The 23,729-nt window shown below is 43.1% G+C and overlaps 1 protein-coding gene across 1 annotated transcript; it reads left to right on the top strand.

The window, feature by feature from the left end:
* Positions 1 to 6,501: 6,501 nt before the first annotated feature.
* LOC308354306 (disintegrin and metalloproteinase domain-containing protein 1a-like) lies at positions 6,502 to 21,770 on the top strand (the record flags this gene model as incomplete). The annotated part of the gene is made up of 3 exons (XM_080821635.1): positions 6,502 to 6,671; positions 8,389 to 8,513; positions 19,279 to 21,770. The coding sequence occupies 3 exons, from the start codon at positions 6,502 to 6,504 to the stop codon at positions 21,768 to 21,770; spliced, it is 2,787 nt and encodes a 928-aa protein (XP_080677761.1).
* Between the last annotated feature and the right edge of the window lie 1,959 nt (positions 21,771 to 23,729).

The raw sequence follows: 23,729 nt of genomic DNA, 5'->3' as shown, positions 1-23,729 counted from the left end.
AGGCTTATTTTATTCAGCTCTGAGGTCCCAGCTCATTGTGGGTGCTCAGTAAATGTTGACCAAATGAAGGACTTAACCAGAGGGAACCTTAAAATAGGAGGGTAACTTCTATGGATGCCACTTGCCAAGACCTTGCTTGGGTGCAGTGTTGCTACAGGTTGAGTGTTCTGAGTCTCAGGGGCGTTCCTGAGCATCAGTCCCTGACAATACATTTGCTGAATTCCTTTTCTAACTGCCTGACCTACATGAGCAGAAAAGAACAGAAAAAAGACTGGTAAGACCCAGGCGCCTGGGTGGCTCAGTGGGTTAAGCCTCCGCCTTCAGCTCACGTCATGATCTCAGGGTCCTGGGATCAAGTCCCACATTGGGCTCTCTGCTCGGCAGGGAGCTTGCTTCCTCCTCTCTCTCTGCCTGCCTCTCTGCCTACTTCTGATCTCTCTCTGTCAAATAAATAATAATAATAATAAAAGAATGGTAAGACCAGACTTCTGCCTTAAAGAAGCTTATATTAATTACTTTTACTGGAACAAAACTAAACTTAAGGGCAAAAATCCAAACTCAGGACTTCGGTTATGTAAGATTCCAGGTCACAAGAGTTATCGGTAGCCAAATCTCAAAGTGTTTTATGCCAGAAGGTCAGGATGCATGGTGAAAACACCCCTAGACCACCATCTAATTAGAACATTAAATGGAGGTCAGCCAAGAGCTGTGATGGTAAGGGTAAAACTGGGTAAGTTTACCCACATGTAAACCTCTGCTTAGAGACTTTGAAAAAGATGTGGAGGACTTCTAGTGAGAAGTACTTCAGTGGCGAACAGAAGGGGTGACCTTCCTAACTGCACATGTGATGGGGACTATGCCAAAAGCTGAAAAGCATCACATAGTTTTACTAGCTTCTCAAGTATAAGAGAATCATGATTTAGGTAGGGGGTAATTATGCTTAGCTATTTAATAGCATTCTTTAAAGACCAAAAGTCAGATAGATAACTGGAATCAATCATTAAAACTTATCTAAAACTGCACAACAAGGGGCACCTGGGTGGCTCAGTCAGTTAAGCATCTGCCTTTGGCACAGGTCATGATCTTGGGGTCCTGAGATAAAGCCCCATGTCAGACTCCCTGCTCAGTGGGGAGTCTGCTTCTGCCTCTCCCTCTTCCTCTCTGCCCCCCACCCTGCACTCATGCTCTCTCTCAAATAAGTAAACAAAATCTTTAAAACAAAAACTTCACAATATTTCACTACAAAATTTACAAAAATTTAGCAAATATGCAGGTTGGAAGTTGAATAGACATTTTTAATTTTTAGTTGCTGTCCTTATGATTGCATTGAAAGCAGGAAACAAAGGTCAGGACAGGTTATTTGAATGAACTTCCTCTGAAAAAGTGATAGAAAATTGGACATACTTATCAACTCTTAGGTAAATCTTAAAATGTATGGAAACTCCAAATCCCAGGGATTGGTTGAAGTTGTTTAGCATATGTTATAGAAAGGAGGGGACCAATTTTAATGTGGGCAAAATAGAGGAAGTAGGGTAAGTCGGCATCAAGGTTCAGTGTTCAGTATTTGTGTGATTCCTTCTACAAAGCATACTCTTATCACTTAATTCCTTACCCCCATTATGTTTGGGGGATTCTGAGGTGTGTTTGCTTACATGTACCAGTCATTTGCGTGGGTAGTCACTCATGACCCAGCTGGTTGCAGCCCCAAGAGACAATGACTCCTTGCCATCCCTTACCCACTTCTCTGGGTGGCTACTGTCCTCTCTGTGCTCCCTAAGGCTGGTGGAGACTGAAGCCCTTTCCTTGCTTCCCCAAAGCACAGCCAAATCCAGGCTCTAGACTTTTATCCAGACTTAGAGGGAACAAAGAGAAACTACAATGTGAAAAAGAATGCATTTGGATGTGGCCCATGTTAATGTTCCTGGAGTCCAGAGGTCATGCCCCTACCTAGGAGACTTGGATACGTCCTCTCTTTCCTTGGATGTCCCCAACCTGACATCTTTCCTTGTTCATGTAGGAGTACTTTGGGAATGTCCTCAAAACTTGGAGCCAGACACCAAGCTCCCCTCTGGGGCTCAGTTGAAGGAAAAATTAAACACAGGTGACATTATCAATTTCACAGAGATACAACTCTGCACTAACTAAAGTTCTGCACTTGTCTGCAAAATTTCTTGACATGGTATTAAAAATTAAAATAAAAACTTTCAGTGTTGAGAAACTTAACCTCAGAACAGAATTTTGGTGTTTCCTTTGGGCAAACATGCTCACTGAAATGTTTTCTCAAAACCAAGAGCAGACTTCCTCCAAGAATGTTTGCAAAATGCTGACTCTTTAAAATGAATATTCTCCCTGCTTCTGAACATTAAGCTGTAAAACTTTTTGGACCAGGGAAGAAGGTCGGGGGGGAAGTTCCAATATGGCTTTTGTTATTTAATAATATCATGGCAGTCTTACCTAAGAAGGTCACGCTGCAATGAAATGTATGAGGATAACAAAGGCATTGGATTAATTTGTGAAGGACAAACCCACGCAACTTCTCAGTTAGAAAACAATTTTCTAAATATTTACAAAGGAAACTGGAGGTGGAATCATGACTGATCAAGTGTTTGCAAACCAATGCCCGTTTTACTGCTGAAAACTACCTAACCAGGCTCTCTAATGACCTTCCCAATGTTGTTTGGACACTAATCTTGTCACCACAGACTGGAGTTCAGGAATGTCGACTGCACTCTCATTATCTAGAGCAGATGACATAAACTTGGTGTGGCTTTAAAGGACTCTGACAACCGGGTCCTCCTGTCCACTTCCAGCCATTGTCTCCTGTGACTTGAAAACAAGCATGTCCTCATTCCTTGTATCAGTTTGTCTGACAGGAAGGACCTGTGTCTTCACTACATGCCATGGCCACTTTCCGCTCTGGGCTTTTGATTCCATCAAATGACCTTACTCTTCCCTACCCTTACTTGGTTCAACCTTTGCCCCTCCAGGGAGGCTCTTGAAACTGCTCCAGCATACCTCTCTCTACTTTTCTCAAGGAAACATGGATTCTCTTTGAGGATACTCATGGAAATTCCTATAGGGCAGTCAGTCTGAAACAGACCATCAAGTGATTGCTTTCTATAGAATAGGGGAGGATCCATCCATCCTTGTCCTTGAGTGAAATCTCCAGTTAGGACTTTGTGAGAAACGTGTTTACTCACACGACATATTCTCAGAATCGCAAATTCTAGAGCTACTCATGTATTAGTGGAGAAATGGAAAGAAAGCCTTGCAAGACACAAAAGGAAAGAACTCAAAAGCCACAACATTTCTCTTAGTAATGCATTTTCAGTCACCTAATAATCACAAGCTGAATGTGAGTGCAGACAATTTCCCACCATGAAAAACAGAAATAAAAAAGGCACAGTGTAAGTGCCACACCATCCACTGACCCCTTATCCAACCAGGGCCTTCCTCTATGGTTTCACAGGTTAAGTTAGGTCATCAGAAAAATACAGAAATGTAAACAAGATGCCAAATAAAGCAAAGGCTACCAATTAGTTCTATGCTTTGTAAAAATCAGACTGGGCCCCAACTTTGAGATAACTGATGTGTCATGGTTTAAGGAAAGCCTACAACCAGGAATCTCTTTATAAAACTGCTGCAACAAAGTACCAGTACATCAGATCCCCCAACTATTCAGAGTCTCTGTTGCAGTACTTACATTTTATGTAACAATGCACCTAAAAAAAGGAAAATATTCGTTTTATGCAGTCTCTCTTTCCAAAACAAATACAATTTTTAATCATCTTTATTGTCACGTTAGCTGTTTTTATGACCCATGTCAACATTAGTGGTGTTTTACAAAACAACTCAAGCATAAGAGACAATAATAGACTACCTTTCCTAAGCACCATGAGAGCTCTTTTCTTTTTTCTTTTTCTTTTTTTAATTAACATATAATGTATTACTAGCCCCAGTGGTACAGGTCTGTGAATTGCCAGATTTACACACTTCACAGCACTCACCATAGCACACACCCTCCCCAATGTCCATAACCCAACCACCCTCTCCCTACCTCCCTCCCCTCAGCAACCCTCAGTTTGTTTTGTGAGATTAAGAGTCTCTTATGGTTTCTCTCCCTCCTGATCCCATCTAGTTTCATTTTTTCCTTCCTTATCCCCCAAACTTCCCATGTTGCCTCTCAAATTCTTCATATCAGGGAGAACATATGATAATTGTCTTTCTATGATTGACTTATTTCGCTCAGCATAATACCCTCTAGTTCCATCCACGTCGTGGCAAATGGCAAGATTTCATTTCTTTTGATGACTGCATAGTATTCCACTGTATATATATACCACATCTTCTTAATCCATTCATCTGTTGATGGACATCTAGGTTCTTTCCATAGTTTGGCTATTGTGGACATTGCTGCTATAAACATTCGGGTGCACGTGCCCCTTTGGAACACTACATTTGTATCTTTGGGGAAAATAGCCAGTAGTGGGATTGCTGGGTCGTAGGGTAGGAGAGCTCTTTTCTTCTTCTCCTTGGATGCTAAGAGCATGAGAGCTGTGTAAGCTTGGAGTCTTGCGTTCTCCTAGCCTAACAAATCCAACCAGAAAGGATATTGAGAGTAAAGAATAACCTTTTTAAAAAGAAGAGAGTCAGGGTACCTGGGTGGCTCAGTCATTAGGCCACTGCCTTCGGCTCAGGTCATGATCAAAAGTCCTGGGATCAAGCCCTACATCAGGCTCCTTGCTCAGCGGGGAGCCTGCGTCTCCCTCTCCCACTCCCCTTGCTGTGTTCCCTCTCTTGCTATCTCTTTCTGTGTCAAATAAATAAACAAATAACATCTTAAAAAAAAAAAGAGAGAGAATCACCTTTCTTCTGATTCATCTTCCCTCTTTCTAAACCCAGGTGTTACTCTCTGGCTGGTTGGTCTTAGACACCAAACTTCACTTCCTCAGGCTTAGGTTTCTGCCTCAGTAAGATGGCCACACAAAGGACTCCGCTCACAAACTGGCTGAGAGATTAAGTTGGGTGACCTGTGTGCCAGTATGGAGTGCATTGCTTGGCATACAGTGGGTACGCAGATCAACACTGATTTTAGGAGATCTAAAATCAACTGTGTCGATGGATGTAAGATTGTATGAATTGTACGTTGTTCAGCTATGGTAAGATCTACCACTACCGAGTCACAGTACTGAATTTCCCTTGTACCTATGGCATTCTGACCTATCACATACATGATCATTTGCAAACACATTCTACTTCTCCTCCTAAGTGGAAAATCTCTGGGGGCGGGGAGGAGTAAGATTTGGCTGATGTGGCAATTGCTGCCTTGGGCCCAGTTACAGGTAAGCCTGGTCAGGACTTTCCTTCCTTTCCTTAGAGGCCCCCTTTCAAGACCATGGTGGCATTAAAAGCAACCTGCTGCTTGGATCCTAAGTCAAAGATTCCAGCTATCTCCCTCTTATGACCGCATCCTTAGTCCTTAACATGCAAATGGCTCAGGACAGGCCAACGTGCACATTCGCGGCTTGCTGTCCAACCTCGGTGCTTTTTACGGAAGTCTAATTGGACCGTGAAGCTGACACGTCACCTCTCCTCATTCATTCATTCATTCATTCATTCAACCATTGCTGAGTCCTTACCTATGAACTGTTGTACTAGTACTAGGGACATGGTAGAAAATAAGACAAAGCCTCTGATCCCATGAAAATGGAAAAAAAAAAAAAAAGACTGCAAACCTGGCACCAACAAAAAGATAACTCCATGATGCATCAGGCTGTAATATATGCAACGGAGCAGAATGAAGCTGTGCAAGGGGAACAAGAGTGATGTGAAGGTGGAATTCTATTTCAAGCCAATGGTCAGAGAAGGGGAAGAGCCAATCAGGGAGAGGGAAGTCTAAGTGGAAGGGTCCTGAGATGGGAGCATGCTTGGCATGTTTGAAGAGCAGCAAGGAGGTCAGCATTATCTGGACAGAGTGGGCATGGTGGAGTAGCAGTTGAGGGCTGTGGATGGAGACAGATCACATGAAGACTTGGTAAGGACCGGTAAGGACTTACGTTTCTATTTCAGTGGAGATGGGAAGCACAGAAGGCCTTTGGCAAAGGAGTGACCAGAGCTGAGAAGTACTGAAGGATCACTCCATCTGCTACATGATCAAAGAACAGGCAGGGGTGGGGCGATGGGCCATTGCATAAGCAGAAAATCCTTAGAGACCCTGTGATATGCCAAGCAGGAGATGTTGGAAGCTTTTAGGAGGGTGGCTGAAGTGGTAGTGGTGAGAAGAAGCTAGTATCTGCATATACCGTGAGGTAGAGCTCAAAGGATTTGGTGACAGAGCACATGTAGAGTGTTAGAGAAAGGTGGCAAAGGAGGAGGACTCTACTGGCTCTGCCCTGAGCAACGGCAAGAACAGAGTTGCCATTCACTGAGGTGCAGATGAGTGTGGAAAAAGCAGGCATTGGACGTGTTTAGCTTGAGATGCCTCTTAAACACCCAGGCGCCATGGCAGCTAAGCAGCAAGATGACTGGGTCTGGAACTCAGGAGGAAAGTCAGCCACAGATGTCTATTTGAGAGTCGCCAGTCCGGAGATGATATCCAAGCCACGGGACTGGTTGCCACTGTCCAGGGAGCAGAGCCAGCAGATAGAGAAAGGAACAGATCCTAGGACTGGGTGAGGGCTTAGCTCCAGGGTGTTCCATGTGTAGGTGTTGACAAAATGAGGACTCAGGAAAGAAGTGGGGGGAGAAGGAGTGGCTGGTATGGTAGGGGTACCACTAGGAGAGAGTGTGTCCTGAAAACCAAGAAAGAAAGTGTTTCTAGAAGAGCCTTACACTACAAGGCCAGTCCATCTGCAAATTCTCGTGGCTCTACCTTCAACATATATCCAGAATGAGACCTCTTACCACCACTGCCACTGACCCCCACTCTCCAGCACACTGCAAGCCATCATCAACTCCCTCTTCCCTTCTCCAACCCCGGAAGTCTCTAACTGGTCTCTCCGCTTCCACTCTGGCTCTCCCAGCAGCCTGTTTTCCAACCAGTGGGCAGAGTGATTCTTTTCAAAGATAAGTCAGAATATTCCGATCATCTTTTAAGTGTTGCCAGTAGGTCCAAGGTGAGGACCAAACGCTGATCATTTGATTTGACAATGGAGAGTAATTCATTGGTATCCTGGAACAGAACAGTTTGGATGGATGGGTGGGAATGAAAGCTTATTCTACTGGAGTCAAAATGTCAAGGGTGAGCCAAACAAACATCTGTGAGGGTGTTCAACTGTCGTCGATATTCAGAGAAACACAGATCATAGCCACAAAGAGATGTTGCTATACACCCACAAGACTGGCTATATGAAACTAAAAATTCCAAGTATTGCTGTGGAACACAGAAGCTCTCAAAAACTGCCTCAGAAACACAAAGTAGCATGACACTTTGAAATAGCACTTTCAATTTTCTAGTTAAATTTATTTTCTCAAGTACTCTATAACTTAGCTCTTTTACTCTTTGGCAAATGCCTTAGAAATTTCTGCTTAGGGGCGCCTGGGTGGCTCAGTGGGTTAAAGCCTCTGCCTTCAGCTTGGGTCATGATCTCGGGGTCCTGGGATCGAGTCCTGCGTCGGGCTCCTTGCTCAGCGGGGAGCCTGCTTCCCCCTCCCTCTCTCTCTGCCTGCCTCTCTGCCTACTTGTGATCTCTCTGTCAGATAAATAAATAAAATCTTTAAAAAAAAAGAAATTTCTGCTTATTTGCATCATGTTACTAGACAATAATGGTCATAAGAAGGACTCTGCATAATATTCCAAAAGAAAAGAGCCCTGTGTTCACAGATAATACAATGAATGTTGTGATGGATCCACACACAGAAATACAAGGATAGAACAATGTGGCAGTGAATGAACTATGGTGGCACCGAACAGGGTAAATAAGTGTAAACTTAAATACCACGTGGAACAGAAGAGGTCACACTGCATTCCTACGGATTGGCAGGAAGTTAAGAGGTAAAACGGGAAGCACTCCCAAAAGGTTAAAATAAGGTCCTCCAGAAATCCCCTCCTCCATAAAAACAGTTACAACACAGGCAAAAAGAGTCAAGACCCACCTTTTGGAGGTGTGGGTATTAATGCAAGACACTGAAACAATAAAGCTTGTTTGTTCAAAAATGGGTATAAAATGGCTGAATCTTGGTAAGAGCACTGAGCTATGTCAAGTTTTAATTGCCTTAGTCCTATATCCCTCTCCCTCAGGTTCCCACTAGACTTGAAAAACTGTATCACAGCAATCAGGGTAGCTGTGAAAACAGGAAGCCTAGCACCCAGTGGAATGGGCAGGACAGTTCAGAACCCCCTCAAAAGCACCATGGCCATAGAACTGTTACTAATTTTACGCCTGGCAGTTCCCCAGAAAATCCCCCTTCACAGGAATTGCCTTGCTATAAACTCTTAGAAGAAAACATAAGGAAACCTTTCATGGCACTCGATTTGGCCAAGATCCCTCTGAGGCATGACACCAAAGGCACAGGTAACAACAACAACAAAAAACAAACAAAATGGACTTAACGAAACTTTAAAACTTTTGCACATTAAAAACCACTCCTGACACAGGAAAAAGGCTACCCACAGAATGGGAGAAAATATTTGCAAATCAAGTGTCTGTCTGATAAGGGAATAATATCCAAAATATACAGAGACAGTCCTACAACTCAACACCACGAACAACAAAAGGAACGACCTGATTCAAAAAATGGGCAAGGACTCGAAGAGACATTTCTGCAAAGAAGATACACAAATGGCCTACAGGCACATAAAAAGATGCTCAACATCACTCATCATGAAGGAAACGCAAACCAAAACTGCAGTGAGATACCACCTCCCACCCATGAGGATGGCTACTGTCAAAAAAACAGAAAATAAGATGTCTTGTGTTGGCGAGGACGTGGAGGAAATTGGAACCCATGCATGCTGCTGGTGAAAATGTAAAATGTTTCCTCAAAAGATCACAAATAGGCTTGCCATACGAACCAGCAATTCCACTCCTGGGTATACGCCCCAAAGAACTGAAAGCAGGGTCTTGAAGAGCTCTTGGTATGTCCATGTTCACAGCAGCACTATTCACAATAGCTAAAACACAGAAGCAACCTAAGTGTCCATCGATGGATGACCAACAGATAAGCAAAATGTGGTGTATACTTACAATGAAACACTATCCATCCTCAGAAAGAAAAGAAATCCTGATGTGTGCCACAACAACAGATGACCCTCAAGGACATTATGCCAAGGGAAATAAACTAGTTCCCAAGAGACAAGTTTTGTATGATTCCACTCATAGGAGGCACCCAGAGTAGTCAAAATCCTAGAGACAGGAAATAGAATGGTGGTGGCTAGGGGCTGGAAGCAAGCAGGCAATAGGGATTTACAGTTTAATGCCTATAGAGTTTCAGTTATAGGTTATAAGATGAAAAGGAGTCCTGGAAATCGATAGTGGTGACGGTGGCACAACATTATGAATGTATCTAATACCACTGAAGTGTGCACTTATAAATGGTTACGATGGTAAATTTTATGCAACGTGTGTTTTAGCTGAATAAAAAAGATTGGAAGGAGAAATGGAATACTTCTCCACTCTGAGAGAAACACAGCACTGAGAAAGTGAAAAGACGGCCCACAGGATGGGAGAAAATATTAGCGGATCATATATCTGATAGGGACCAGTACCCAGAAAAGATAAGAACTCTTACCAAAAAAAGACGTCCAATTTTAAAAGGGCACAGGCTGTGAACAGACATTTCTTCAAAGAAGAAACAAAGATCAATAAGAATGTGAAAGGATGTGCAATATCATGAATTATCACAAAAGTGCACATCAAAACTACAATGAGAAGCCATTTTACATCCACTGGGATGGCTAAAACCAAAAAGACAGGCAGTGTCGAATGTCGGTGAGTCCTGGAGAAACTGGAATCCTCATTCACGGCTGGCAAGATTGTAATAGTATGTAGCTGCTTTAGAGAAGAGTTGGGCAGTTCCTCAAAACGCTAAACACAAAGTTAACGCATGACTGAACAACTCCACTCCCAAGCACCTACCCAAGGAAAATGAAAACATACGTCCAAGCAAAAACTTATACTCCCATGTCCACAGCAGTATTATTCACGATAGCCAAAAAGTGGAAACCACCAAAATGGTCATCCACTGATGGGTCCTAAATAAATTAAAAAAAAAAATGTGGCCTATTCCTTTACTCAAAAGGAATCTACTATTTGGCCCAAAGGAAATGAAGTACTGACACATGCTACAACATGGCTCATCCTTGAAAACAGGCGAGGTGAAATAAGTCCATCACAGAAGATGACAACTTGTAGGAGTCTGTTGCTATGAAATGCCCGGAACAGACAAAGTCCCAGAAAGCACGCTAGTGGTGGCTGGGGGCTCAGGGAAGGGGGGATATGAAGAGGGGCTGCTAATGAATGGGAGAGTTTTCTTTAGAGGGTGAGGAAAATGTTCTAAAATCGACTGCGGTGATGGTTGCACAATTTTCTGAACATACTACAAACCACTGAACTGGACTCTATTTTTTTATTACTTTTTGAAGACTTTATTTATTTATTTGACAGAGAGACAGAGAGAGAGTACAAACAGGGGGAGCGGCAGGGAGAGGAAGAAGCAGGCTCTCTGCTCAGCGGGGCTTGATCCCAGGACACTGGGATGACGACCTGACCTGAAGGCAGACGCTTAACTGACTGAGCCACCCAGGTGCCCCTGAACTGGACTCTTTATTTATTTATTTTCATATTATGTTATGTTAGTCACCACGCAGTACATCGTCGGTGTTGATGTAGGGTCCGTGATTCACTGTTTGCATATAACACCCAGTGCTCCCTGCAATACGTGCCCTCCTCAATACCCATCACCGGGCCAACCCATTCCCCACCCCCTCCCCTCTAAGACTCTCAGTTGGTTTCTCGGAGTCCACAGTCTCTCATGGTTCATCTCCCCCTCTGATTCCCATCCCTTCATTTTTCCTTTCCTTCTCTTAATGTCCTCCGTGCTATTCCTTATGTTCCACAAGTAAGTGAAACCATAGGAAAATCGACTTTCTCTGCTTGACTTATTTGAACTGGACTCCTTAAACAAAAACGATCATGGCATGTGAACTGTATCTCAATAAACGTGTTATTAAAAGACAAGTAAATTACACAGTTATACTGGGATGCATATTTGGGAAGCAACACAATTTTTTTTAAGGAGAAAGTAGTTACCATAATTATCTCTGATGCAGGAGGATCTGTGATTGGCAATGGCACATGGGTGATTTCTATGGAGCTAAAACTGTTGATTACATCATTCAGGTCGTACCTACACAGCAGTCTCCCTCCCTCAGTAAAATAAACATCACATAAAATTAACCGTCTTTACCATTTTTTAAGTGTACAGTTTGGTGGCATTAAGTACATTCACACTGCTGGACAGCCTTCACCACCATCCATCTCCAGAGCCTGTCATTGTCCCAAACTGAAACCCTGTACCCATCAGACAACAATAACTCCCTGTCACTCTTTTCCCCAGCTCCTGGTCAACTCTATTCTACTTTCTCTATGAACTTGACCTTTTGAGGAACCTCATCTAAAGGAAATCACAGAGGAGAAGTTAAGATGGCAGAGGAGTAGGGGACCCTAATTTCGCCTGGTGCCTGGAATTCAGTTACATAGTTACCAAATCATTCTGAACACCCGCAAAATTAATCGCAGATCTGAGAAGAGAATTGCTGCAATTCTACAAATAGAAAAGAGACCACCTTTTGGAGGGTAGGAGGCATGGAGACATGAATCCGGGGCAATAGATGAGTAGATAGGGCGGAGGGGAGGAAGTCTGCTCAAGGAAGCTCCCTCAAAGTTTTATAAGCAGGGGAGCACAAAATCAGAACTTTCAGAAATCTGCTAGAGTTGGGGGACGTCCCTGGCTTGAAGATGCTCAGGTGGCGAAGTGGGGTGGAATCCCACGTCGGATAGCGTGGCCCTGGGATCCCCAAGGTCACAAGAAGAATGTGGGGTGCCAGAGTGTGGCAGGATTTTCAGGGATCTGAGCCGGGAAGCCAGGTGAAAACAGCAAGCCTAGCAGCCAGCTTTCTGCTCTGTGTTGCCATAAACTGTGAATTGCTTCATGGTGGTAGGACTGCTCTCCGGGCAGGGGACAGCAACAGGCAGAAGTACAGCGAGGCCCGCACCCCCTTTCCTGGGAAAAATGGCATGTGTTTGCAATGCAAGAGTCTGTCAAGTTTGGAGATTCAGAGCTGGGTGGGTGCCTGAGATAAAAGTGCTCGGTCACAGGCCGGGTGAACAAAGAGGTTGTCGGGAACCAGGGAGACAAGAGGTGATTCACTGCACCTGTCAGGGCTCCCTGAAGAGTGCGGGGGGGGGGGGAGGGAGTTATGGCTAGAGATCAGGCACGGCCATTTCCATACCCCCAACCCCATCGGTGCTGAAGGCCTTCAGAGAACAAAACGGTGCACAACACAGTGCAATCTGGAGCTGCTTGCACTGAGCCCTGCCCCCTAGTAATAGAAGTGCAATTCCACCAAGCAAGGATACCTGAGAATCCCCCCAACAGACCCCTCTGCCGGAAGACGAGCTGGAACAACTCGCTAGCACCAAGTTTTCCCATTATAGGGAACTGCAAAACTTCAGCTTTTGGGAAAGACAGTATATAGCATTCACAGCTTTTTAAAAATACTTATTATTCATTAGTCTTTCAGTTTTATTCTTTTCAGGTATCTTCTTATTTTTTTAAATTCTTTTTTGGTTCTTACTAAGTTTGTAATATATACTTTATTTATGTTTCCTTCTGTTGTATTTTATTGTATTTTTATTATATATAATGTTACATATGTTATATTATATTACATTTACATGTAAGTTTTGTTATTTCTATATAAATACATGTTTATATATAATCTTATATATTTATATATAAATTGATATTATACTTATTATACATATTTATATATAAAATTTTTTTATTCTTTCCTACTTGAGATCTACACATACACATTGAGATATATATACACACACAGATACACAAAAATATATATATAAGTTTTCCTTTCTTTCCTGCTTTTGAGATCTAGTGTCTTTTAACAAACAAACCAAAATACACTCAGGATTTAGTTTATTGTTTTGTTGTTTTACTTGTTGTTTGACTTCTTACTTTTGTTTGTTTCTTATTTCTTCTGGTTAGTTTTGTTTGTATTTTTCTGGTGTTATTGTTGTTATTTTTGTCTTTTCTCTCTTTCTTCTCTTCTTTTCTGGAAATAATGATGAGATGGAGGAACTCACCACAAAAGAAAGAACAGGAGGAAGAGGATGACAGGGAGAAGGTCAGAGGGAGAAGGAGACTCCCTGCTGAGCGCGGAGCCCGATGTGGGACTCCATCCCAGGACTCCAGGATGATGACCTGAGCCAAAGGCAGTCGCTTAGCCAAGCTACCTGGGTGTCCTCTGCAAAAAATATTAAAGGGGATCCTTTGAGTGCAGAGAGAGCCCAAAAGCAACAGGGATCACGAGAACAGAGACAATCTACAAAACCAGCAACTTAACAGGTAATACAATGGCACTAAATATCTTTCAGTAATTACTCTGAATATAAATGGACTGAATGCTCCAATCAGTAGACACACGGTATCAGATTGGATTTTTTAAAAAGGCCCTATTGATATGCTCTCTACAAGAGACACATTTTAGACCCAGAAGCACCGCTAGATTGAAAGTGAGGGGATGGAGAACCATGTTTCATGCTAATGGACATTGATAAAAACTATAAGTAGCAATCTTTATATCAGACAAACTAGATTTTAAACCAAAGGCTGTAATAAGAGATGCAGAAGGACACTATGTCATAATAAAAGGGTCTATCCCACTAGAAGATCCAACCATTATAAGTATGTATGCCCCTAACTTGGGAGCAGCCGACTGTATAAACCAATTAATAACAAAATTAAAGAAACACATTGATAATAGTACAATAACAGTAGGGGATGTTAACACCTTACTCACAGCAATGGACAGATCACCTAAGCAGAAGATCGACCAAGAAACAACAGCTTTGAATGAATGACACACTGCACCAGATGGCCTTCGCAGACATATTCAGAGCGTTTCATCCTAAAGCAACAAAATTCACATTCTTCTCAAGTGCCCATGGAACATTCTCCAGAATAGGTCACACAATGGGTCACAAATCAGGTCTCAACTGGTACAAAAAGACTGAGATCATACCATGCATGTTTTCAGACCACAAGGCTTTAAAACGTGAACTCAGTCACAAGAGGAAAGTTGGAAGGCACACAAATACATGGAGGCTGAAGAGCATCCTACTAAAGAATGAATGGGTCAACCAGGAAATTAAAGAAGAATTTAAAAAATACATGGAAACACATGAACATGAAAACAGAAAGGTTCAGCGCCTTTGGGATGCACCAAAGGCACTTATATTGTATATAAGAATTCAAGCCTTTCTCAAGAAACAAGAAAAGTCTCAAACACACAATCTAACCTTACACCTACAGGAGCTGGAGAAAGAACAGCAAACAAAGCCTAAATCCAGCAGGAGAAGAGCACTAATAAAGATCAGAGCAGAAATCAAAGATACAGAAATTAAAAACAACAACAACAACAATAACAGTACAACAGATCACAAGGGAACTAGGAGCTGGTTCTCTGGAAGAATTCACAAGATCAAGAAACCCCTGGCCAGATTTACCAAAAAGGAAAGAGAAAGGACCCAAACAAACAAAATCATGAATGAAAGAGGAGAAATCACAGCCAACACTGAAGAAATACAATTACAAGTGAATATTAGAAGCAATTATATGGTACCAAATTGGACAATCTTGGAAGAAACGGACACATTCCTAGAGACATATAAACAACCAAAACTGAAACAAAAAGAAATAGAAAACCCGGACCACCTGAGCGGCTCAGTCGGTTCAGCATCTGCCTTCAGCTCAGGTCATGATCCCAGGGTCATGGGATGGAGCCCTACATCGGGCTCCTTGTTCAGCAGGAAGCCTGCTTCTCCTCTGCCTGCCTCTCCCCTTGCTTGTGCTTGTGCTCTCTCGGACAAATAAGTAAAACCTTTTTTTTTTTTTTAAAGTAATAGAAAACTTAAACACACCCATAACCAGCAAACAAATTGAAGCAGTAATCAAAAACTTCCCTAAAAACCAGAACCAGGGCCAGATGGCCTCCCAATGGAATTCTACTAAACATTTGAAGAAGAATTAATTCCTAGTCTTCTGAAGCTGTTTGAAAACATCAAAATGGAAGGAAAACTTCCAAGCTCATTCTATGAGGCCAGCATTAGCTTGATTCCAAAGCCAGACCAAGACCCCACCAAAAAGGAGAATTACAGAGCAATATTCCTGATGAACATGGATGCAAAAATTCGCTCCAAGACACTAGCTAATAGGATCTAAGAGTACATTAAAAGGATTATTCACCATGACCAAGTTGGATTTACTCCTGGGTTGCAGGGTGGTTCAATACATCTTGACTTTCAACAACAGCTTTATTGATACATAACTCATACTGGACAGCCACATTGCAGAAGAATGAAATCAGACCTCTTTCTCAAACCATACACACAAATAAGCTCGAAACAGATGACAGACCTAAATGTGAGACAGGACTCCATCAAAATACTAGTGACCACAGGCGCAACCTCTTTGACCTCAGCTGCAGCAACTTCTTGTTTGACACGCCTTCAACGCGAAGGGAAACAGAAGCAAAAATGAACTACTGGGGGGCGCCTGGGTGGCTCAGTGGGTTAGAGCCTCCGCCTTCGGCTCAGGTCATGATCCCAGGGTCCTGGGATCGAGCCCCACATCGGGCTCTCTGCTTAGCAGGGAGCCTGCTTCCTCCTCTCTCTCTGCCTGCCTCTCTGTGATCTCCATCTGTCAAATAAATAAATAAAATCTTAAAAAAAAAAAAAAAGGAACTACTGGGACTTCATCAAGACAAAAAGTTTTGCACAGCAAAGAAAACAGTCAACAAAACTAAAAGGTAGGGGCTCTTGGGTGGCTCAGTCGGTTGGGTGGATGCCTTCGACTCGGGTCGTGATCCCAGGGTCCCGGGATCAAACCTCAATCAGGCTGCCTGCTCGGCGGGAAGCCTGCTTCTCCCTCTCCCACTTCCCCTGCTTGTGTCCCCTCTGTGTGTCTCTCTCTATCAAATGAGTAAATAAAATCTTAAAAAAAAGAACAAAACATAAACTAAAAGGCAACCTACAGAATGGGAGAAAATATTTACAAATGACATATCATAAAAAGAAAATATTTACAAATGACATACCAGAAAAGTGACATACTAGTATCCAAAATCTATAAAGAACTTCTCAAACTTAACACCCAAAAAACCAAAAAAATCCAGTCAAGAAATAGGCAGAAGACATGAATAGGCATTCCTCCAAAGAAGACATAGGAATGGCTACCAGACACAAATGCTCAATATCGCTCAGCATCAGGGAAATACAAACCAATATCACGATGAGGTACCACCTCACACAGGTCAGCATGGCTAAAATTAACAACTCAGGGAACAACAGATGTTGGCAAAGATGTGGAGGAAAGGGAACCCTCTAACACTCTTGGTAGGAATGCAAACTGGTACAGGCACTCTGGGAAACTCTATGGAGGTTCCTCAAATAGTGAAACATAGAGCTACCCTATGACCCAGCAATTGCACTACTAGGTATTTATTCAAAGGACACAAATGTAGTGATCTCAAGGGGCACACGTACGCCAATGTTTACAGCACTGATGGCCACAATCACCAAAATATGGAAAGAGCCTAGATGTCCATCAACAGGTGAATGGATAAAGAAAATGTGGGGTGTGTATGTGTGTGCGTGTGTGTGTTTGCGCGCGTGTGCGCATATGTGTATATGCAATGAAATATTACTCAACCATCACAGATAATGAGATCCTGGGGCGCCTGGGTGGCTCCATGGGTTAAAGCCTCTGCCCTTGGCTCAGGTCACGATCCCAGGGTCCTGGGATCGAGCCACGCATCATGTGCTTTCCTTGGCGGGGAGCCTGCTTCCCTCCCCCTCTCTCTGCCTGCCTCTCTGCCTACTTGTGATCTCTGTCTGTCAAATAAATATACAAAATCTTCAAAAAAAAAAAAAAAGAATGAAATCCTGCCATCTGCAGTGACTTGGATGCAACTAGAGGGTATTATGCTAAATGAAATAAGACAGAGGAAGAGAAATATCATGATTTCACTCACATAAGGGATCAAAGAAACAAAACAGATAAACACAGTGGAAGGGAACAAAAAATTAAATCAGACATAAACAGAGAGGGAGACAAACCATAAGAGACTCTTAACCATGGGAATCAAACTGAGGGTTTCTGGAGTGGAAATAGGCGGGGGTGGGGGAAATAGGGTATCTGGGTGATGGCCACTAAGGAGAGCACTCGATGGAATGAACAGTGGGTGTTACATGTAACTGATGAATCCCTAGATTCTAGATCTGAAGCTAATAATACACCATATATTAACTGAATTGCATTTAAATAAAAAAAATTTAAAAATATATGAAATCATAGAATATTTGTCCTTTTGTGTCTGGCTCAGCTGTTCTCCTTTTAATAATTGAGTGTAAAACACTTCTCTGTCTTATGCATGTCATGTGTTTGTGGAATCATACCATAACTTGGTATGATTCCAAGTTAAGCATTTCAGAAAAGAAAAAAGTAGTGATGCAAACTGGAACAAGAGTGTTTATACACTCTGTCAAAGGGCTTCACTATGAAACAGAAGAGAAACTGGATGTGACTGGAGAGTGACATGGGCTGAGAAGGATAGTTTCATAAAGGTGAGATATTACAGCATATAATGAGACTGGATCTAACGGACAAATAGATGTTTAAGATGGAAAAGGGAGAAGGGATAACTGGAAAAGCAAAGTCCACGAGAAATTAAAAAGGGTAGGAGACTCCGCATACAAGCAGAGGGACCGGCCTTCGATTGGAGCATGGACAGCTTATCCTCCGTAGTAGGAGGAAGATCTAGACACAGGGGGGCTCACCCGGCACCGACACGTGGAAGCACTCTTTGGACTGCTTCTATTTTTCTCAGCCAAAGGTGAGGCTAGAAGTAGTCAGGAGAGTGACCTGCTGGCTGAATGTAGGAAGAGGTACATATTGAGATCACAAATGTGCCGTTAGTCAGCATGGTTGTGGGTTTTCCTGAAGACATTTTTAGCCGTTCAGGACAGGCATCGAGCAAGTACAAACAAATAACACACAACAGATGAGACATCACAGCACTCATAACCTGGGAGTCATTTATTCACTTGATAAATAATCCTCGTTTGTCTACTTTTGGACAAGCACTCTCCTAGTCCTGAGGGTATAATAAAGATGAACAGACAGAACTGGTCACTGAACACACGGAGGCCGTATTCTAACACAGGAGAGACTTTCAGGATACCTAGTTTACAACCGGCATAGTATTAGCATACCAGGATGTCAGGGCCATCCTATGAAGAGTGTGGGCCTGGACTCACCCACCAATGGGCCCATGATACTCACCCAGAAGTGGAGGCCGCTCTACTGGCATCCCCACACACACGTTTGGACAGTGTTATAAACAGAACTTGAGAAACCAAACTCTGACGATGTTAAAACACAGGGGTATTGACCCTTGTCCCAAGAGTCACTGGCCTACTCGGGTCTATCTTGTGGCACAGGGCTGCCACTCCACTTGCCTTTTCTAACAGACCGGCCTGTGAGATGACGCATATCCCTATAATGCCATCCAGGGATAAAGAACAATCTGAGTTATGATGTCCATGTGTTACAGAGCAAGAGTTTAAAGGAGGGGAAGTGAGCAACAGAGTGTGCCTCCAAAGATGTCTAAGCCCCCTGGTCTGGAACACTTGGAGTTAGCCAAGCAACGGACGACAGGAGGGGCGGGGGTGGGGCATTCCGTGCGGCACAGTTGAGAAGGCATGGAGGTTTTGTTTCCACTCTCCAGGCAGGGTCTTGCATTTTAGCATCTGCACTCCTTCATGATTACGTCAGTCCACGATGTCAAAAGGACCTTAGCCAGGGAGCACTGAAGTTGATGCTGGGGAAGAAGTCACATAGAAAGGACACTACCTGAAGGATAACAGATCGGAAAAACTAGAAAGGACACAGCCAAAGGCTATGCTTCTCACGGGTAGGCGGTAGCCATCCTTTATGCACCAGCATAGATCTGGAGCTAACGCCTGAGGCTCTCTGTGTCAGGGACAGCCGCTACTGACGGACACAGGTCACACACCATCAACCGATTCCCAACGGCCACGTCAGTGGCAGCTTCTTTGAGACAGTCTGCCTCCTCCTCGTCTTCTCTACAGAAATACCAAGTGGCTGCCTATGAGGCTGGCAGAGTGCTTCCGGTTTGGGCTCCACAAATGAAGGGCTGGAGGCGGGCACCAGTAGTGCCAGGACCTTCGTGTGTCAGGTTGGGGATCATGCTAGTGTTGGTACTGATTTTCCTGCCAGGCTTGTACTGTAACCCTGGATCTGTATATTACTCTTCTTATGAAACAGTCATCCCCAGGAGTCTGACAGTCAAGGGAAGGGAAGACCTAGGGGAAAAGGCATCCTATACACTAGTAATGCAGGGCCAGAAGCAGGTGATTCAACTGAAGGTGAAGAGAGACTATTTTGTGAATAACTTGCCAGTCTTCAGCTACCACAATGGGGTCCTGGGGCAAGAAGTGCCTTTCATCTCGCATGACTGTCATTACGAAGGCTACATAGAAGGAGTCCCGGGTTCTTTTGTGTCCCTCAACACCTGTTCAGGCCTCAGGGGCATCCTGATTAAGGAGGGGAAGCCCTATGGCATTGAGCCCATGGACACCTCAAAACAGTTTGAACATGTGTTGTACACCATGGCACCCCAAGCTCGAGTGTCCTGCAGCGTCACTTCCAAAGGCAGCCAAGTGGTGTCCACCAGCCGGCAACAAGGGAGCAGGAAGCCTCGCAGTCTACAGGCACTGCCGTCCTTTTGGTCACACACCAAGTACGTGGAGATGTTCGTCGTGGTCAGCAACCAGCGCTTCCAGATGTGGGGCAGTAACGTCGATGAGACAGTCCAGAGAGTAATGGACATCACTGCTCTGGCCAACATCTTCACTCGGGGAATAAACACCCAGGTGGTGCTGGCTGGAATGGAGATCTGGACCGAGGGGGACCTCATAGAAGTCCCAGCGGACTTGCGAGTTACACTGAGGAATTTCAATAGCTGGAGACAGGAGCAGCTCTTCCCCCGGGTGAAGCACGATGTTGCCCACATGATCGTGGGACATCATCCTGAAGACGGTGCGGGACAGGCATTCCTCAATGGTGCCTGTTCAAGAGGCTTTGCAGCCGCTGTTGAATCCTTCCACCACGAAGATGGCCTCCTGTTTGCGGCGCTCATGGCCCATGAGCTTGGGCACAACTTGGGTATTCAGCACGACCACTCGGCCTGCACTTGTAAAGATAAACGCTTCTGCCTCATGCATGAAAACATCACTAAAGAAAGTGGCTTCAGCAACTGCAGCTCTGACCACTTCTACCAGTTCCTCCGGGAGCACAAAGGGGCCTGCCTATTTAACAAGCCCCGGCCCAAAGGTCGCCTGCGTAGGCAAGCCTCGTGTGGAAACGGTGTGTTGGAGATGTATGAGGAGTGTGACTGTGGACCTGACTGTGGTAATAACCTGTGCTGTGATGAAACATGTAGGCTGAAGGCAACAGCATTGTGTAGTTCTGGACCCTGTTGTAATGAAACGTGTGGATATCTAGAAAAGGGAATCATGTGCCGTTCTCCTTTTGGAGAGTGTGACCTCCCAGAGTACTGTGATGGTAATTCTGACAAATGCCCCACCAACACATACAAGCAAGATGGAACACCTTGTCAACGAGTTCACTATTGCATTGAAGGTCTGTGCAAGACTGCTGATTTTCAATGTGTAAATGTTTTTGGATACCCTGCAAGGTCTGCCCCAGAAGACTGTTATATTTCCATGAACACTAAAGGGGACCGGTTTGGAAACTGTGGCCTTCCCACTTCAGATAACCAAGAATATGTAAAGTGTACAGCTGAAAATATATACTGTGGGAAAATTATATGTACAAATGTTAAACGTGTACCAGTGGTCAAACCCATGCAAACAATGATCCAGGTACCTCATATGGATGACTGGTGCTGGAGCATGGATGCCTATAATAATACTGACATCCCTGATGATGGAGATGTGCATGCTGGCACACGTTGTGCTCCAGAAAAAATCTGTCTGAATTACTCCTGCGTTGATCATGCTGTGCTGAACTACGACTGTGAACCACGACAAATGTGTAATGGGAGAGGAGTTTGCAACAATTTAAAGCACTGCCATTGTGAGGCTGGCTATGCCCCTCCTGACTGCACAACTATAGGAACTGGGGGTAGTGTGGACAGTGGCTCTCCTGTTGTAGAACAGGAATCTGAAAACGCTTTCAATGTTGCCAAACATGAACATGAGTTCGTAGACAATATGATCATAATATTTCTCATACTTTTTTTCCTACTATTAATATTTGTAACTGCTTTTATCACCCTTTTGTGTAAACATTCAAGAAAAGCTCCTTCAGAGCCCAAAGAAAAGGGTCCAGAAGAGGCAGCAGAAGAGGTTCAGCCAGAAGGAGAGGAAGAGGAGAAAGAAGAGGAAGAGGAGGAAGAAGAGGAAGAAGAGGAAGAATCAGAGCCATAAGAGAAGTAGTGAGAGGAAGAAGCTAAATATATCAAACATCTCAACATCTCAAGCACTGAGTGGGAATGAGGCTCAGGGAAGTACAAGTGAAGTGGGAATTGATGGCTCGGGAATGGGATCTGAATAAAAATATACCATCTATAAAAATATACTAATGTAGGAGGAGGGATTCATCCACTTTTGGAACTCATTTTAGTAATTAAGCTTTTATTTATTTAATATACTAAATATTTTACTTTTTCTTTTCCACATTTCATTTGAACTCTTCACATGCATCTGTAGACATCAATGTATTTCTCTTGGGCCAATTTTTCCATTCACCAGAAACTTTTTTAGTACATGCCATCTCTCATCTAAGTTGTTTGACATGTACTACTGCATTTGCCTGCATTTATTACTTTCACTTTGTAACTAACCACTACCTATTATGAGGGTAGTTGTTTGTGTGATCATTTTAATTTGCCTTATAAATGTATATTCATTAAATGAAGAGTGTTTAAGCATAAAAATAAATAAAACCCTATTCAGATTGTACATATCTTCAGATTCCACTCGGCATAGTTATTGAGTCCATTTTGTTCTGGGACTCTGTGGGAGGTATTATACCTAGGAAGCCAGAAGACCCTGATTGTCCCAAGGTCAAGGGGCAAGTGTTAAAATCATCCACCTTTTCAAATCAGGCAGGTGTTTAACATGATGTATGTATATCCAGTTTACTTCCCAGCATTTCCAAGAATTTCATAGAGCCATATTCCCTTTCACCTGAAAGGTTTCATTTACTTTTGTTCTAGAGCAGATTTCATAAACTTTACTCATTACTAATCTTTATGGGATGAATTTCAGACCTCTAAATGTCTCATGTCTGATGAGTATCACCTAGACTAAAAAAACTAAACTTATTTTGTAACAGTATACACACCCCAACATACCATAGTGCTAAGTATATGTATAAAACTAAAATTTTGTCTTTTCTGTTTTTTTAAATTTATTGAAATTAATAACTTGCTGACTCACATCAGAAGGAATCTCTCCAATTATAGGCAAAGGAGCTTAGAGGTGGTAGATACTTCTCTATGAAGAAGCACAAAGCAATTATAATATTGGTATTCATCCTGTGGTAGGAACTGTGTTAAATACTTTGCATTCATTTTCTCAATTTAATCCTCCCAACTTTCCTATAAAATCTCCATCTTGTTCGTGAGGAAGCAAAGAAAATTTGCTCCAGAACTGGTCAGTGGTGGAACCTGTATCACTCCTCAGGTATGACTCCATCTCCATTCTCCACTCCCTCATGGGCTTTTTCCTGTGGTAAAAATGATGGAGAAAGCATTCAATATGTCCCTAATTGACCTCTATTATGAGTTCTCAAATTGTGTCATTATTATTGATGAAAATGTCTTTTCTCCTATTACATCCTGACATCATGGAAGAGCATGTTGTCTTCCTATTCAGTGCTTGGACTCAGCATATTGTAAATGCTTAGTAAATGTCTATCACGTGAGTAATTAACTGGAGCTAACCTTAAAATACAGGGCCAGATTCATTCCCTTTGCAGAACGCCTCTTGCTACTCCTTAACACAACCAAAATCTTAGTAAGATGCAATATTGATACTAAACTTTAAAAATTTACTCATATTAGAGAGGGAGGAAGGGAAGAGGGGGAGAGAGAATCCTAAGCAGACTCTTCACTGAGCTTGGAGTCTGACAGGGCGCTTGATCCCAGGACCCTGAGATCACAACCTGAGCTGAAACCAAGAGTCAGATGCTTAGCCAACTGTGCCACCCTGGCGCCCTGATTGCTAAACATTTATAAATTGTCAAGTAAATAATAAAAAGTTTATCAAATCTTGAATTCCAGGAAATGAATTTTACCCACATTAGGGTAGACTATGGTAGGGCAGGAGGCCAGTTTTAATGTGGGCAGGAAAAAAGTTAGATGTAACTTGGGTTGTGAAATC

This window comes from Martes martes (genome assembly GCF_963455335.1).
Source record: "Martes martes genome assembly, chromosome: 13".
NCBI classification, from domain to species: Eukaryota; Metazoa; Chordata; class Mammalia; order Carnivora; family Mustelidae; genus Martes; species Martes martes.
This window is presented reverse-complemented; position numbering and strand designations above follow the sequence as displayed.